At 48.1% G+C, this 18,311-nt stretch overlaps 1 protein-coding gene across 1 annotated transcript in view; it reads right to left on the reverse strand.

Moving 5' to 3' along the window:
• LOC105386957 (intermembrane lipid transfer protein Vps13D) overlaps window positions 1-18,311 on the reverse strand; it is a 45,917-nt gene that overhangs the window by 7,935 nt on the left and 19,671 nt on the right. The window contains 32 exon segments of the mRNA XM_048623732.1: window positions 339-501; window positions 957-1,074; window positions 1,369-1,491; window positions 1,608-1,810; window positions 2,027-2,171; window positions 2,434-2,630; window positions 3,413-3,634; window positions 3,985-4,188; window positions 4,522-4,719; window positions 4,876-5,077; window positions 5,331-5,547; window positions 6,509-6,653; window positions 6,991-7,222; window positions 7,765-7,898; window positions 8,273-8,429; window positions 8,689-8,873; window positions 9,221-9,319; window positions 9,683-9,846; window positions 10,270-10,372; window positions 11,109-11,279; window positions 11,673-11,829; window positions 12,225-12,350; window positions 12,868-12,992; window positions 13,313-13,471; window positions 13,745-13,938; window positions 14,299-14,466; window positions 14,796-14,994; window positions 15,307-15,469; window positions 16,443-16,609; window positions 16,922-17,037; window positions 17,387-17,525; window positions 17,906-18,301. Of these exon segments, the coding sequence (XP_048479689.1) occupies window positions 339-501; window positions 957-1,074; window positions 1,369-1,491; window positions 1,608-1,810; window positions 2,027-2,171; window positions 2,434-2,630; window positions 3,413-3,634; window positions 3,985-4,188; window positions 4,522-4,719; window positions 4,876-5,077; window positions 5,331-5,547; window positions 6,509-6,653; window positions 6,991-7,222; window positions 7,765-7,898; window positions 8,273-8,429; window positions 8,689-8,873; window positions 9,221-9,319; window positions 9,683-9,846; window positions 10,270-10,372; window positions 11,109-11,279; window positions 11,673-11,829; window positions 12,225-12,350; window positions 12,868-12,992; window positions 13,313-13,471; window positions 13,745-13,938; window positions 14,299-14,466; window positions 14,796-14,994; window positions 15,307-15,469; window positions 16,443-16,609; window positions 16,922-17,037; window positions 17,387-17,525; window positions 17,906-18,301 (5,491 nt within the window).

Consider the following 18,311-nt stretch of genomic DNA (forward strand, 5'->3'; position numbering starts at 1 on the left):
ATATGCTAACTTGACAGGATCTTAGAGGAAGGCCGATCCAGAGTGCTGTGTGCTTGTGGAGCTTCATAGAAGATGCCTATGTAAGGCAGTAGACCCTAACCAAGAGACACGGCCTGATCTACGTTAATTGACCCATTTTCCTGCGTCTTTTTTTATATATTTTCTTTAATGTCTAATCTGTTATAATCGGCTTCGTTTTTAAAACCTTCAGACCAAACAAGAATAAATAAATACAACTTGAAGGGTGGGATATTTCATAGAAGCAGTAACTTTAGGGATTATACACTATTTTCATCCTACGGGCTCCTATTCACAACATATTGTATAACAATTATTACCGGGTGTATTAGCGGCGGTGACGGCGAGCGTGTCGTGCGCGCAGGTCATGCGTCCGCGCAGCAGGCGCCAGGCCTGCGTGGAGGCGCGGCGCGGGGAGGGGCGGCGCAGGGCGAGCGGCGCGGGGCAGCCGGGCCGCGGCGCCGGGCCCTCGATGTCTAGCACCTGCCGGGATGAACATCGCCGAGTTGTAGGATAGGCAAAATGCTTGTATTACAGGCTCATGAGAATGACTATGAGTACATCTACTACTAATACATAAAAATAAATCGGGTTTCCTTCCTGACGCTATAACTCGAGAACGGCTGAACCGATTTCGCTAATTTTGGTCTTGAAATATTTGTGGAAGTCCAGTGAAGGTTTAAAAAGTAAGAAGGGTAGGGTAGGGTAGGGTAGGGTAGGGTAGGGTAAGATAGAGTATGGTAGGGTAAGGTAGGGTAAGAGGCGAACAGCTAGTCATGTATAAATAGTGACAAAACAAATGGTTCACGAATAAAATAGAAACGTACGAAAGCCGTCATGCTATCGGAACGTTTATAAAACGAGACCTAATTCTCATAATCTAAAGCTAGCTTAAACTCCATAGCCCTTATAAATATGATAAACATCAGATGACTGACCATGGCATGCATGGCGGCGGCGGCGGCGGCGTGGTCCCCGGCCGCGTCCGTGGGCTGCGGCGGCGAGCTGCCCTCGTGGATCAGCGAGTCGTTGGGCCCGCGCCGCCACAGCTGCGATCTGGAACCATGACACAACACAATGAACAAAACATGTTCTATCAGGTATTCAGAAAAACTATGCAGATTGACTCGCAGAAAACGCTTCTAGCACTTCGTCCACCTCATTGTACTGTGGCAAAGTATGCAATTAAAGTATTAAATTAAAAAAAACTATGGTTAGCTGTTTATGCTTTTCTGTCAAAGCCCAAAATAGTTGCAATCGGGATATTCCAAGTTATCACATAAGAGGGATAGGCTATTATTACGCCAACTTTTGACCACTGTAAGAATAGTAAAGTAATAATGAGCTTACCGATCCCCGTATCTCTTCTTGCCGAGGATGACCGTCGTACTTCCGATGGGTACCTCCAGTACGAGCACGTCCTCTACCGTCGTTGCGTTCTGTTTGGACGTGGGCGACGTGGCGTTGGGGTTTCTAAAAGATAGAGTAGTAAAAAGAGTTGGTAATTTGGTCTACGCGACGAGCAGCAAAGCAATGAATTAAAACAAATACTGCTCTATAAACTACACAGACACAAATCGTTTACTCACTTGCCACTCTCACTCCGCGCAAACGCAACATAAATAAAGTTGTGATAGGCGAGACTGTGCCTCGTGTCTAACGCATCCAGCTGCAACGTCAGTCTTGGGCCTCCGGGGGCGCGCAGGGACACCGCCCGCCCGCCCTCGGGCTCCGGCAGCGCCCAGGGGAGCGACGCGTGGGCGCCTACCACTGACTCCTCGCCGCAACCCACCTGGGGAAGGAAGAGAGGTTATAGTGAGGCTAAGGTTTCACGTTGGGGTCACCAATTTGTCGTTAGTAAAAATGTTGGTGGATAAAAGTACATTACACCAAGTTTTGAGTCTCTAGTATAGCATTGTTAGTCAATATCTGGTCGTCGGATATGGCAAGGAGTCTCCTGTGGAGCTATCTGTGAAATGTCTTATGTGTTAGAGTGAGACAGGTGTACCTGGTGGAACATGAGTGCGAGCGGCGAGTGGTTGTCGAGGCGCAGCGGGGGCGGCAGGGGCGCGCTGTCCCCCAGCACTATGAACAGGGACGCCCCCTGCGCCACCACCTCCACGCGCAGGAACACGTAGCCGCCGCCCGGCTCCCTGCGGGGAGAGGCGGAATATTATAATATACTCAAACTCAAATGCTTTTATTAATCGTATAGACATAAAATTTTCTTGTAAATGATTTTTTTACTCTCCTATAGAAGAAGGTCTCTTTGAATACGGGTTTAAAATACAGATCCATCGTTAATCTCTCTGCGGGTTTTTATAACGGTCTTGTTTTGATTATAAGGCTGGCGCCGTAAAACTGATGATAAAGATTCTCGCACGTAACAATAAAACCAAAGTTACTAGCGCATACCTGCACGCAAGATGCACGGAGCGCGGCGTGACAGCCGTGGCCCCCGACCAGGCGGTGCGCGCCCCCGCCCCCGCCCCCGCGCCCGCCCCGCACACGCGCACGCACAGCAGCTGCGGCCGCTCCCAGCGGGGCCAGTGCCACGGTAGGTAGGAGCCAGGGGGCGCGGTCACGTGGGTGGATATGGCGCCCGGGTCGTTCTGTAGTAGATACATTTATGTAAAGAGATGCCAGAGTTCTGCATGTCTGTTAGGATATACTTTTTAGCGTGAAAGCCAACATTTAAAGTGTGGTTTTATAAAGTATTCACCAATGTGTATAAAGTTGCTCTTCCGCATCCGCACAAACGAATGTAGAAGTCTTCTTATCGAGTCGGTCACAAATACTATGTTCGTCCCCATTGTGAAAAGGATTAGCCAGCCAGATCAATTGTTAGCCGCACACTAATCAGGGTGCTGCTCCGGACGTATTACAATAACAGTTGACACGTCACACGCGGATCGTTTTTTCATGCACTCCAGATTTATATTTCGACATACATATATTATGTAGTGTAGTAATAAATTGTGATTATTTATATATAATAATTATCTTATACCTAACTATGTATTATATTATATTACATCTTTACATTATAATATTTATAACTTATAATCTCTTTATTCTTCTCATGTGTGCTTTTTATATGTATTTCGATACAATAAGTTGAATTATGTAGGTATAGCTTTTCAGTTATGCTCATATTTAAATTTGAAATAAAATAAAATTGTTAAATTGCACAGTGTGCACCTTTGTTACTATGCTGTTTATGAAGGAAAATTTGTAATTGGCCTTACTAAATAACGATGTAATAGTTTATAAGACTTTTGTATACGCTGTAAATTTTCTTAATAAATAAATAAATAAATAAATACATACAAATATCGTTCTACATCCATACCTTTCTCATTAGTTTATAAAAGTATCTTTCATATCCACTCACCAGATCAGTAGCGGTGCACTTCTGCGCCAACTGCAGCACCATCTTCGTGTTATTATGCAGCTGGTATCTTGGCGTGAGCGTCACGATGTTGGTGTGGCGGTAGCGGCCGCGGCCGGCGCGCACGCTGACGCCGACGCAGTACACGCGGTCGCCGCCGCCGCCGCCGCGGACTTCCAGCCGCTTGACCACCACGCCGGGGCCCAGGCCGAAGGGGGAGCACCACTGCGGGGAATGGGTGGGAGTTTAGTAAATATATTAAAACATTCGTCACACCTGTCTCTTACGTAAGTAATAAAAATACCAGGTACTGTGAGACGCCAGCTAAGCATAGCAACAAGAAAGTAACACTACGTTCTCACTTCAAGCTATGTTTCAATTCACAGTAGTAGGTAAACAAAGTATCCACACAAGTTAAACACAAACGCCCAGGAGGGTTAGGTACTCTATAGGTACTGCCAAAAAGCCAACGAACGAGAGCAGTCGTGCAATCGGCACGCTTAATTCAACGAGATAGATTCGTAGCTCGCAAAACTCCGTTTTTCGTTTTATAGAGTGGAGTCCCTGCTACGTACCTCAGGCGTCCCGCTGTCGCACTTCCCCACCCTGACCGCCAACGTGGGCGGAGCATCATCAGCTATGCTGAACAGCAGCGGCGCCCGCGCGCGCGCCACCTCGTGCTCGGGCTGCTGCCCCGCCGCCTCGCCGCCGCCGGCTGCCCGGTACACTAGTGGGAGCCCCACCCGGTTGACTAGCCAGTAGGGGGCTGATATGCACACCTGTGGAAGGAAGTAGAAAGGTAGGACGCTTCAGTTTAAGGACTTGTAAGGACGTGTAGCTATCGGTGTGAAAAGTAAACCATAATTTCACAGACTGAAACATGACTTTTAAGGATGATTCAAGCTACACCGTGTCTCGACCGGGCCGGGCCGGGGCATTTTTGTATGAAGTTTCATGCCTGACAGTGCCAAACCTCATACAGCTGGGCCTCAACCGGGTAAAATTTTATCGTTGCAAGTAAGTACAATATACGTCTGACATAACTTTACGTTCTTTTCTTTCTTTCGTTTACTCCCTGAAAGTAAGTTTTTACACAGTACAAGACCACAAACCTTAATCCCATCAGTCTTCTTCACGCTAACTCTCGCACTCAGATACAGCCTCCTTCCCTTTGCGTCTCTGAGCTTGAGCCTCGCGGTGAAGGAGCCCCCCGCGCCGCCCGCGCCCCCCGCGCCCCCCACGCTGAGGGGGGACGACCACGCGAACCCCTCCAGCTTCACGGACAGCTCCACGCCTTCTTCTACGTTCACCTGTGGGGAGATAATGCTAACAGTTAGCTGCAATATACTACCTCAATACTTTGTATAATATACCCATGACAATCTATACCCTTTATTTAGGGCGAAGGGCCCCTTTAAGTGGCCTCTAGTTATATTAAATGTGTGTGTGTATGTGTGTGTGTGTACCTCGTGGAAGGGCTGCGTGTGCCCGGGCGGCAGCGCGCCGGCGGCGGCGGGCGGCTCGTCATCAGCAGCGCGGGCGCGGTACTGCAGCTCGAGCGGCAGCAGGTTCTCCAGCCGCAGCTCGGGCAGCAGCGTGAGCGTGTGGCCCGCGCACGGGGGCCCCCGGTCCGGCGGGAAGCGCTCGCGGACCACCACGCAGCTGAATCTGGGGAGGTTATACTGGGGTCATAATGGTGTTGGGGTCCAACATCGGTGCTGCAAAGCTTGTTTAATGAGAAGAGTTGTATGAGAAAGATGGCACTTTTGACGACAGGTATCTACGGTAAATAGACTATGTGCCAAATGTAGTTTTTTCTACCGAAACGAGGATTTTATTTAATTTACAAAGGATACTTATTATAGGGGTGATATTATGCATAAAATAATCAGGACAACATACATAACGTAAGCACACTAACCTATACTGACTCCGGTCCGGCGCCGTGCACTGATAATGCCCATGATAGGGGCGGCCAGCCGTGGCCTGCCGCCAGTCGAGGGGGCGCACGCACTGCGAGTAGGGGGCGCGGGCCAGCGGCCGCACCCACAGCGGGGGCGCTCCGGGGGACAGAGGGGCAGACCACGACGCGCCCGGCGCGACGGTTGCTGTGCGGGGGGTTGAGCCGCTCCATTGACCTATTCACAAATATAATCCGTTACTATTAAAGCAAGACAGCAGTAGGTATTGTTAGTGTAACAATCAATAGGTATTTTAGTGGATACAATTTACACAAATACAAACAGTTTCTCAAAGCTACTCTGTACTCACTAAGCTTTACTCAATATACCCAGCTAGTTCAAGAATATTCTAAAGCTGGGTACAGACCGGCCCAACGAACGCCCAACGATGGATATTTATCATACAGGGCAGATTGCAGCAACGAAGGTCAACGAAACCCGTTCGTTGGCGTTCGTATGGTCGCAGCTTAAGATGAACTTTAAGCTACCTACATGAAACATGTTAGAAAAATGAAACAGTGTGACGTGTGACCCAAGCAACTGCAAACCTACCATAATAAGAAACATCAGCCATAAACTACACCAAATCCTAATCACACTGCTACAAATTGATCCAACAAGTTACCGCAGTGCGTGAAGGCTGGCAGTGGGTGCAGATGCAGGGCGGACAGCGGGGGCGCGCGGCGGCGGTGCGGGGGGGCGGGGCCGCGCAGCCACGCCGCTGGGGGGAGGGGAGGTTAGTGGGGAGAGAGATAGGGGTAGATTAGGATAAGGGTAGGGGTATTAGTAAACTCTTCTGCAACCAGTCATAATCCGTCTACTAGAAATAGTGTAAAGTCATTACATTGGAGTCGTTGCTTTCACTATGCAGACTGCGGTAACTTTTTGGAACCTTAAGAACGTTTTTTATTTAGTGTGACACGTATACCAGCTAAACAAAAAAAAAATTAGCACTATAAGTAGACTCTCAGCAATCAGCATGCGGCGATGACGGTACTGACGATATCTACAACGGCGGATAAGCCGGCAATCATAAGCCTGGAGTAAATGAGGACAGTAGTCTGGGCAGTCACTAGTTTGCTGCTGATGGGCTGGTGTGGTAGTGTGGGTAGTGTGGGTAGTGTGGTAGTGTGGGTACCGGCGGCGGCGGCGTGGTCGCGGCGCAGCTCCACGGCGTGGGGCAGGCGGTTCAGCAGGCGCAGCGCCGAGCGCGCCGTCACCAGCTTGCGGGCGGACCCTTCCAGCGACACTTCCAGCACCATGCGCGCCTCCGCTTCCGTCTTCTGCAGGGGGAAACGTTTTTTATAGAGGAATTTACGTTGAAAATTATTAAAAACTACAGCATAGATTTTAACAGCGTTAGAGAGAGGCCCCATTGATGCGATGCGCTGCGTTGGGTCGCGTCGCGCCAAATGAACTCTTATAAAAAATATATGGCAGCGAGGTCGCCACGCACCAATGGGCTTAAGCTGCGGTAGGAACGCGGCCCAGCGTATTCTGGTGATAAAAATGTAACTTTATACAAAGAGCGCAGTACTCTTGCTCTCACAGCGTTTCAGCTACGACATGACCCGTCTTTCTGATCTAACATATAAATTATAACATAATGAACCCACTAACCGTATGCGTCATACTCCGCCAGAACACGCCCGCCCTGTCCACACAGACGGGCGCGGGCGGCGACCACCCCTCCAGGCGTATAGCGAGCTGGTGCAGCCGCGCCGGCGCCCCGCCCCCGGACCCCAGCCCCCGCCCCCGCGCGCGCGCGCCGAAGGAAAACGGCTCCGTCTCGCCCGCCTTCACGCACACCCACGAGTCGTCAGGCCCGGAGTACGTGCTCTGTTCTGTTAGACTGGAAAAGAAAACACACCGTTATTTACTACTAGAAGTTCCCGCGCGCTTCGCTTCACCTTAAAAAGTTTTCCCGCGGGAATTCCGGGATAAAAAGTAGCCTTTGTTCTTTCTCAGGACCATCTGTATACCGTTTAGTAGTTTTGGCGTGAAATAGTAACAGACAGACACACATAGTTACTTTCGCATTTATAATATTAGTTAGGATTAGGATAGTTAATAATAATGATACTGCTTCTAAAGTATTACAACAACAAAAAAATTAAAGCGATCGGCAAATCCAAACTGTTACAAAACAAGCTACAGGCTTGTAAATAAAGGCAAAAAAAAGCTAGTGCTTAGTGTATTTCGATATGTAGATTGCAGTGTAGAAGGTATCTTTTATGATGTAGGCACCTGCTAAGAAAATATAAGTTTATATATACGCTAAGATAAAATTCAAGGGCTTTTCAAAATGGCATAAAAATTATCACCGTTTAACTCAGACAGTGATAGAAAACCATTATAAAAAATTGAACTTTGACGTATGTATTGTATACTAACACATCACAAGTGGTGACGATGGTGGTGAACCACAACTTGTGTCCGGTGTGGTTGCGCAGCGCGTACGGCACGAAGGGCGAGCGCCGCCGGTGCCCCATCGGGCTGCCTTTGGGCGAGGCCTCCGCGGCAGAATTCTGGGGAGGGGAGAATGGGGGTTAACGTGGGTAATTGACAAGATGCAAAGATGACGTGGAGTCACACTCTGCTACGCATTTCAAGAAACTAGAACTAATGCTCCGTGGTACAGAGCGAGTTGCGAATTTACTATAACTACGCAGTCTCAGCTGTAGACTTGTAGATAGGCCATTCACCTTTGCAGTCGCAATAATAATAGCTACTTCTATGCAATTAATTATGGCTTCAGATGAAGTCGTGTGGCTGTAGCATATGCTACTAGTTTACTGAATAAAGAGAGTTCAATAGAGTTTAGACTCGACGGATGAAATCTTTCATTTCTCCCAGCAGCGCCTATCATATTATCTTACTGGGATACATAGAATCAGTGTACCTGGCTCTGGCTGCTCCAGGCGGCGCTGGTGGCGGCGCGCAGGTCCAGCAGCGCGTGCGTCACGTTCACGTCCAGCGTGCTGTCGGAGTGCACCTCCGCCTGCAGCCGCGCCAAGGACAGTCGGCTGGAGAGGGTGTACTCCCACCAGAGGGAGAACCTGCGTGACAACGATATATGTTAGTTAAATGATCGCGTAAATAATATCCTTGATCGTGTGATTCCCTGGTGGGCCCGGCGTAATCCGGAATGCAGGGTAACTCGTGGCTGGCTGTAGTGCAATACAATACAATACGACGCGGATGATAGCGTTGAAGAAGCAGTCGAAACTACATTAACCCGTTGACTTATTAGGACTTGCGTAAAAGCATTAATGTTTTTATTTACGAGCAGTTTTGAAAATACACGTGTTAACTCACTTCCAAGGCTCTATAAAAGGCTCCCAACCAGATAGTACTCTATTATAGTAGTCTGCGCTGAGCGTGGCAGTCAGCTTGCCGCCGGCGGGGCCGGGGCGGAGGGCGAGGGGGCCGGGGGGAGGCGCCCCCGCCGGCGTCGAGACTAGGATCGGGTCGCTGAACGCTTCTTCTACCTTACGGAGGTCCTGGGAGGATATAGAGGGAATATGTATAATGTATAGGTAGTTAGGTTCATTAAAAAATTAGGTTCATTGCGGCATCACGAAGTATAGTTTCTTTGGTGGTATATGATCGTTACACCAGCCAGCAGGCAAAAACTAGGTCCATAACTTAGTTCTCTATCACGTCAGAGTCACCAATTTGCCCTGTATAGACATAGGTAAATAAGACCGTCACACGAGCACTGTATCTCACTTAGTCCTATTCTCCCCTCTCATGGCTTCATTCATTCCTACCTATCAAGTCCTCACTCATTCCTCTCGCATCCTCTTATGTCCTCACACGGTCCTCTCCCTTCCTCTCGTGTCCTCACCTGTTGCACGTGCAGCTCGCTGAGAGACACCTCGAGCAGCGGCACGTCGGAGTCGCAGCAGTCGTCGATCACGCACAGTGTGATGCAGTCCGCTTGCACCTGGGGGAACAACACATGGTTTCAACAGGAATATAAAGTATGTAATAATAAACTTGGACACATCTCTAACATGGCCATGCAGCAGCTACTATATCACCACAAATACATAGATAGTTACATGGCAAATACAAATGCTGGGATTCAAACAAGAAGCTTCGTTCTCCAGAAACAGGTTGACTGCCGCTTGAGCTACAAACAAGGTGTCAGAGAGAAATAGGCAGCTATTAATGTCAGTGGAGAAGTAATTTCAATGTTTTCAAATTTTCCAGGTAGGCAGAAAATGTACATAAGTTCTCGCTAATCAGGATTCGGCGAGTCTCGATGCTAACATAACGGTAAGAGCTGCTGAGTAAATACACAAACCTCAACAGCATGCAGCGGCGACATGCTGGGCGCGGGGGGTGCGGCGGGCGGGGCGGGGGGCGCGCTGACCCGCAGCGACAGCGCCCCCAGCCGCGTGGCCGGCGCGCGCATGCGCAGCCTGTTCGCCGGCACGTCCGGCTCTTGGGATGGCGACTCGGTTTTACCTGCGTGGTAGATATGGCAATAATATTTGATTCGGTTCAGTGCGGTCATCAAAGCTTATACTTAATGCTAGACGAATGAGCCTTCTATGGAACTACACCCGTTATCCATTGGAAATCCTAAAATTTAAATCCCCTAGCAGGCCATGCAATGAATTTCAAAGCATGATGAATGAACGCATGAAAGAAACATCCCTTAGCAAATGTACCTAATATACTTCTGGTGCACCTTCGTAAGATCCACTGACAACTGTAACCTGTCTAGCCAGTCACCATGGTTCAGCTCTCGTGTTTATGTATTTTTATTAAGTGCTTATAAAGCGTGTCGGAAAGCTATAGATCGCGTTCAGTGGCGTGGTTTCGGAGAGAGAGTCAGACGCTTTATAAGTAAAAAAAAATAAGCAGAGAACATAACAGCTTGCTCACCGGAAAGCGCAAGCCTGGCCTGCTCGGGCACGGAGCGCAGCATGGCGGCGAACATGCGCATGTCGTGGTACGACAGCCGCAGGTTCAGCGACCGCGTCGACAGCTGCAACATAGACAAGAGGGTTACTATAAGTTTTGTTGTGGGTAAGTTAAATGTCCGGTTTTAGTGTCACCCCTAGAGCAGAAGGACCCCTAAATGCTAAAATATTAGAAAGAAAGAAAGATAAAACTTTATTTGACAATGACAGCAATCATACTTAATTATATACACCATAATACAGAATTTACGTATAAATTTGCTGTCCGCCAAAAAGGCGTCCACTCAGCTATTGCAGCGCCCTTGGCCACAGCCAAGGACACTGCGCTGGTGTTTCAGTGGAGGCCTCTTTAGTAGTGACGCACAATAACATTAAATTTAAAAAAAAAACGAAAGACTAAAAACACAAGGGAAACAAAGTGATAAGTACACGAGCGACGACATTGAGGCGGAGCGCGTTCGCCCTGAAAATTACTAACACACTAAACTCAGTTACACGCATATTAACCGGTCACACCTAGCACAGAAGGAACCCTAGAAAGTAGTATTTTTTGCCCTAGGAGCCCTATCTTTTGGGTCAGCTACTTTTGTGGTGCCGAGAGGATTTAGTGTCACTCCTAGAGCAGAAAAAACCCTAGGAAGTAGTATTTTTTGGCTGGGGGCCCTACTATTCTTATGGGATAGCTGCTTGGGTCTTGTATTAAGGAATGTGGCGGTCCTATTAAATTATTTTCTTGCCAAGCTGTTCATCTACTGACCCTGAGAGTGTGGTGGTCCAGAACGCAGGAGACACTGTACTGACCCTGAGAGTGTGGTGGTCCAGCACGTCCATGTGCAGCGCGCAGGGCTCCACGATGGCCAGCGCGGTCTCCTCCTCCAGCCCCAGCACGCACGAGAACACCTCCAGCTCGTTCAGGACGCAGGAAACGGGCCGAGCGGATTGCGCGCCGCGGTAGGTGATCACTGTTGTGCTCTATGGAATAATATGTATCACAGATTAGTGCCAGCCTTGAGCTGATTGCGAAGCGGACGGTGTACGGACTCTGTTTAGCTTACAACGGCCATTTATGTGCTGTTTTATGTTATAAATAATAAGATATAGGGTTTAATTTTAACTAAAAATTGTTTGCTTGCCTATCGCATTGGAGTAGCTGTAATGATAGGTTTAAGTTATTAAATAAATAAATAAATTTACATAGAAGTTTACTAGCACGCGGTGGAAGTACTTCTATGAAGATTTTGCTTGTAGTAGAAAGTAAGTATAATATAATAAAGAAACAAAAGAAAGAAAAAACAAGCACCGATACATATAAAAGTCAGTAGGTACAATTTATCCTAAGAATTAAGTGTGTAATCCTCGACTAACCTTCAATATGACAGCATTGGTATCCCACACGGAGGCGTCCTCCACGAACACGACCTGCGAGTCCGTGATGTTGAGCTTCAGCTCCACCGTGCCGGGCGCCGGGGCGGGCGCCGCCCAGCCGCCGCCACCCGCTGTCGCGCAGGGCAAGGGGCTCTCACTGAGGACATACGCATCGGTTAGACTTTAGCTTGCTTAGTTCCAGATGGAGAAAGAAAGGCGGTTATAACATTTGTGTAATTTTTTAATCATGAATATTAAAATAAGAAGCACATGTAGAAAGTTACCAGCACCCATATATGTCAGAAGTCTAGCTTTGTTTTGTATCAACATCGATTAATCGCAAAATATTAGTATCGATCGATATCGTAACTTTGACTAAGGTCTGTCAAATCGCAATCAATGAAATCCCCAAATCAGTGCTATATTTATTTATTTTATACTTTATTGCACAAATATAATATAAGTGTACAAAAGGTGGACTTAATGCTAAAAGCATTTTCTACCAGCCAACCTACAGAAGGTACAAGAAAACAAGTAGAAAGGATTATTTACCCTGGCGAATGCGGGTCGAGCGGCGGCAGCATGAGGAAGTGGTGCGCCGCCTCCCACCAGTCGAAGATGGCCATCAGCCGCATGTTGTTGATCAGGATCGTGTACGCGCTCGACGTGCCGCGTTTCCTGTAATCACATCCAATCATTTAGTAATATACTCGTAACGCCATAATCATCAGGCAACAATAACTGAGGATCTGTTTGAGACACTATTTATGCGCTGATAGCTTCAAGTGACCACTGCTACAGAGAGACTTCTTCTAAGGAGTGCACCAACACGTTATCTGTATGTCTGTTGATGTTGTCAGTTCAGTGCACGGGGAGTGCCTCACTATCAAAGTTCCACGCCGAAAACTTGTAACTATATTTTGTGGCGCTTCTTCGGATAAACATATCCAGCAATGGTAGAACATTATCAAATTTGAACGGACACCAAGGCATATTGCATATTGTAGAGCTACGATACAATAGAACACAAGATGAAAATAAACAACCCTATATTTGCAGGCAGACTTCCTAGCATTTAATTGACGGTTGGAATCACTCCATTAAAAATAAACAAATAACAAATAAAATGTACGGATTTTGACAGCTTTCAAAAAACTCTTACTATATTTTACAAAGTCTGATAATAGCAGTGTACCTGGCGTGCAGCTCGGCCTGCACGCGGTGGCGGCGCTCGGGCTGCGGCTGCACGATGCGCGTGAACACGTTGCCGCGCCGGTTGGCGGGTTCGGAGGCGAAGCGCGTGTCGCTCACCAGGATCTCCTGCGAGTGTAAAATGTGTTGTTTTAAATTTACTACAATAGAAAAGAAAGATGGCAATATCAGAATTAGCTTGAAGCTTCCTATAGAGCAGTTTTCTCCCTTTGTAGCGTTCTATCTGTCTACTAAACACAGGCATGTCCAGGAGAATCACAAAACTGTGTTTTGTGCGCAGCGTCGGTCTAGCCGGCCGGAGGTTATCCCACTCTACGTTATCGTTAGCATGTTCAAGAGCGGCTACTCATTATATCATTTATTTCATAAAGCATCAGTTAAAAGGTTCAGCTGGGGAGCGTCCCACTGTGCGTGTGGTGTGCTAGTACCTGGCTGACGAGGTCGATGTCCTGGTGGAGGCGGCTGTCGGTCTCGATGAGCAGCCGCGACTGGATGAAGTTGACGGTGGCGAGCGCCGCGCCGCGCGCCGGCTGCAGCGCCAGCGCCACCCCGTGCAGGTCCAGCTTGATGCAAGTCGTCGTCCACACCTGGGGAAACAGATGGAGAATGGTGTTTTAGTATCTTCATTAATGCTACGTTTCTAGTAGGTAAATAACTCACTTTTCTAGGGGCGTGTAACGCCGCAAATTAGAGTGAGCGCGATTTGTGAACACACTGCATAGTTGCATACTAAACCGATGCGGCGCTAAATCCGTCGGCGGCAAATAGTTTGCCTTCTGGAAGCGCACGCTAAGGCTCATAATTTCTAAAAGCAATAGTATATTATTTTATATTCGTCGGCTTCATAATATCAGTCTAACCTGTCCGGTGTCAGTAGCGGGCGGCGGCTCCGCGGTCGTCATGGGCTCTCCCCCCGCCCCCGCCCCCGGCGCGCCGCCCTCACCCCCGGCGTCGCCCAGGTTGTGCGCTAACACGCCGCGGATCAGTCGGTACTGGTCCGGGTCCAGCGTGATCTGGAGCGTGCTGAGCGTGCCTTGGATCGTCATGTCTGGGACTGAAACGATAAAATTGGCGTGGCTAAAATTATTGGATTTGGACGGATAGCGGGACGATGTGCTATCAAGGCATAAGAACTTATATGAAAATTGTAGGAAAGTAACTACCACCGGTCACCAGTATATAAGAGTAATTAATGCTGGCAGTAATAGTATGTTCAGGTGTAGCAGTAGGCTGACTATATCTCCAAAACAGGAAATAAAGGCGGTATTCTATATTTTTAATGAACACTTAGTGTTAGATGCTAAGTTGGCTTATGAAGGTAAAGGCAATATGTAGTAGCCGCAATAGAAGAACACAAAACTCCTTGGACGTCACAATCCAAAGACAGGCTGGCTTGTGATGAAGTAATACCTACCATTATGCGTAGCACTACAGTTGAGCTCGATCTGCAGCAGCAGCTCGGCGGGGGCGGGCAGCAGCGGGGCGCCGCGCCGCCGCAGCCGCAGCCCGCGCCCGCCGCCGCCCGCCCACAGCGACAGCCCGGACAGGCGCATGCGCCGCACGTCTAGCACCTCGCGGTGAGCTGCGGGGGGGGAGAATATGTTTACATTATCTTGAGAGTTCTGGTTACCTCTTCTTGAGAGATTTGTGAGTGAGTTCACACTTTAAAATGGCTTAAGTATTGTTTTTAGATGTGTGTGCTCCAAGGCTTCGCAGTGTTGAACAAGTTAGATATTATAAGATCTAAAGGGGAACGGCATATCGGCATAAAATCTAGAATAAAAAGGGGAACGGCATATCAGCGCAATGTGTGCCGTTGTGTATTTGGAAGCGACGCAATGTGTGTCGTATTGAATTTCGAAACAACATTTCGTTACACATTCGCGGCTACAGTGGGGCTCCAGTACTCACGGCAGGCGGGGTCTGTGCGGGGGGCGGCGGCGCCCGGCTCGCCCGCCAGCAGGAAGCAGTTGTCCAGCGTGAGCGCGCTCAGCTCCGCCACCAGGGCGGCACGCACGCGGCCCGACACCGGGACCGCGATCACGGGCGACGCGCAGCTCACGTGCAGCGAGAGACGCGTGGCCGAGGATAGCTCCACGGCTACCGATACCTAAGGGGTGGAAATTATTGTGTGTAAAAGAATTTGCAGATTTAGCTAAATTAAAGGTTTAGGATATAATCCATATGGAATGTTATGGTGGCAACAGGACAGTGTAAATGAAGCTGTCACCATTGTTTACTTCAAATATGACCCTCACACGCTAGACAGTTAAAACCAGGTTCAAATAACTGGCAAATGTTTCACAATGATGGCACTAGATCCAGATCAAAATGAGAAAATTCAAACTCTCAATACCAGTATGATATTGTAGCCATCGACACTAGGAAGCATTATAAAAGACATAACATTTCGAACTCTTACCTTCTGCCTAGCCTGCTGTATCAGACTCCTGAGCCGGCTGAAGTCGCTCGCAGCAGTGGCAATCTGCGCCACGAAGCGGCGGCTGTGCGCGTACGTCACGGGGCCCGTCGTGATGTGGAGAGAGGTGTCGTGACCGGAGGAGGCGGCTTCCGATGGACTGAGGCTGAGGAGGGTGAGGGTTAGGATTAGTGTTATCCATATAATATCATTTGGCCGCAACTAGCCGAGAAAGCGTAACGGGAAAGCCCTCGTTCTCAAATTGGAAAGGCCATGGGCCATGGTTAAAAAATCCTGGAATGTACCAATGAAAAAAGATCGTGGGAAATGTATGCTGGAAATGGGTGCTATGGTTCTACCTTTTTTGACCTAAGATTTATTTGCCTAATCTCGTGTTGCATAGTACCGTTTGGTCAAAGTCTCGTTTCGCCGAAAATTATATGGCATAAATCTTGTTTAGTAAAAAGTTATTTCGCATAATCTTGTTTAGCCTAATAATGGTATGGTCAAATCTTAAATAGCCTAATAATGCTATGGCATATGTTATACAAAATAATTTTCCTACATAGCGCAAACTGGTGACTTGTACTGTTTATACTATGTGGAAAACGCTCCGCTCCGCTTCGCTGCGCTCCGCTTTGCTTTTGACGAACATGTGCATGATGTGCACCTAACACTCTCCTCCTCGCTTTGCTCGTCGTCGCACCTATCTTTAGGTTTCGATCCCATGGGGTTTAATGGCGTTTGTAATAATTATAATGGTCATTCAATTCACTTTCGTCTTTTGATTATTCAATATCGTGATTTTGAGGATGCAAGAGAAAAATATCGCAATTTGTACATTTACTACATACTTAATATATTATTTATTATGATAATAATAGGAAAAACAATATTATACCTTTACAAAAATAAATTTGAGCAAACGAAACTTAGGTGTTTAAAGATTGTGCCTAAAGAGTTTTAGACGAAACGAGCCTTTTGCCACATAAGTCTTGGCATAGTGATGGTTCGGCCAAAAAAGTTTAGACCATACGAGTTATGCGAAATGAGTTTTGGTCAATAAAGATTATGCGAGATGAGGGGAACCGGGGTGCTATATCCAGAACGACTAGTTAAGCGGTTAGCGTGCGGCGTACCGTCGGTAGCTGAAGCTAAGCGCGTGGTCGCCGTGCGTGAGCAGGCGGTCGCGCCAGGCGGGGGCGGCGGGCGTGAGGTCCGCCAGCGCCAGCGCCCCCAGCCGCCCCTCCAGCGAGCGCGTGCGCGCCCCCAGGTCCGCGCGGGACTCCAGGCGTAGGCGGGACACCTAGGATGAGGAGGCATTACATGTGAATGCAAATATGGAGTGGCTTAAATTGTAACGTGATAATATGTTGCCCAAAATCATTATTTTAAAGTCGAACTGAACTAGCATCTTGGGTTTTTCTTTTGTCCTTTTCTTATTTTATGGTACGAACACAACAGTATAATCTTCTAGAAATATGCGTCTGGGAGGACTAAAAGAGAACTTCTAAACGGGATATGTGAACCCGATTTCGATGACAATAAATACTGAACGCCCCCAACACCCGTATTTAGTTTGTAAATATTGAAGTAGGTACATGGTTGTTATGTTTACCTGTCCCCGGCAGATGTCTCCCTCGCCGCGGCAGCCCACGAGCAGAACGCTGAGCGAGCGGATCGACATCTCCGTGGTGCTGCAGCCCGCCGCCGCCGGCGCCACCGTCGCTGGCTCTGTAAGGAATTACATATTCAGTCAGTGCAAGCACATACAAAGAACAACTAATTTCAAAGATTAAGCTTGATCGGTTTACTTTAGTCCACTAACCCGCACTAGGCCAGCGTGGCCGGTGGACTAGGTCTAAAAACCATCCTTCATTGAAAGAAGACCCGTGTCCCAGCAGTGGGAACGTGAGGGTCGTGATGATAATGACGATGGTATACTTTATTTGTGCAGTTTGCTCTTAGATGTGAATTCCCCAAGTATATAATTTGAGCGTCGTTTTAATTTGAGCTGTTAACATGTCTAATAAGTATTTTTACAACATAAAACTTAGAATTTAACAACTCTTCATTCACTAACCTGGCGCCGCATTCTGCGCAGTGTCCTCGTCGGGCTCATCGGCCGCCTCGTCTCCGAAGAAGTCGATGACGGCCACCCAGCTGTCCACCGACACCACCAGCTTCAGGCAGTTGAACTCCACCTTCGTCAGCTTCGACACCTGCACCCATCACAAAGTCAATAATTACATAACACACAATAACCTAATGTAAAACGTATCGAGTGATGCCATACGGCTGTTATGTGCGCTGCGTCAGCGCTGCGTCGATTGAGCGGTGAGGATCCGTCCTTCTACATACATAATAATAAGCCTAAATGACATGCCACTAGATGCGTTGTAGCAAGTTGTAGTGAACAGCAACACAACGCTCACGTAGCATCGCTCATACGCGGAGACGATTATTTATTTATTCATTATTCATAATTATGGCATCCTAAACACGGACCTCATCATGAAAATAAAGAGGATTGTTATTTGATTTCTAATGATGTCTGTTCATATAAATGGATTTTATTATTACAGCAACAACAAAAGCTCACCTTATCAAACTTCTCCTCAAACAGCGGATGCTGCGGGTCTCTAATATGCACAGAGATCCACACCAGGTTATCCTCCCCCTGCAGACTGCCCCGCGCCTCACCCCCCGCCTCGGGCGAGCAGGGGGGCGTGGCCCCGCACTTGCTGTCTCGCTTCTTCCCACCCTCTCTGTCTGTCACATTGAGTTCACTGGGCAGCGAGTTGTAGTTCCATCTCATTTGTTGCAGCGAGCTCATACTGCATAGGTCGTCTATTGGGTATTCTGTGACGAAGTCTGGGCAGGACTTGGAGACGAAAACCGCCTTGGGAACTTGAGGCGTGTGCGAGACCATGAGCATGCGGTGCTTGGACTCCGGGTCTTGAGTTAAGTCTTCCATTGTTATTGAGTGCAGGGACATCTGGAAGTTT

Source organism: Plutella xylostella, chromosome 10 (genome assembly GCF_932276165.1).
Source record: "Plutella xylostella chromosome 10, ilPluXylo3.1, whole genome shotgun sequence".
In the NCBI taxonomy this organism is placed as follows: Eukaryota; Metazoa; Arthropoda; class Insecta; order Lepidoptera; family Plutellidae; genus Plutella; species Plutella xylostella.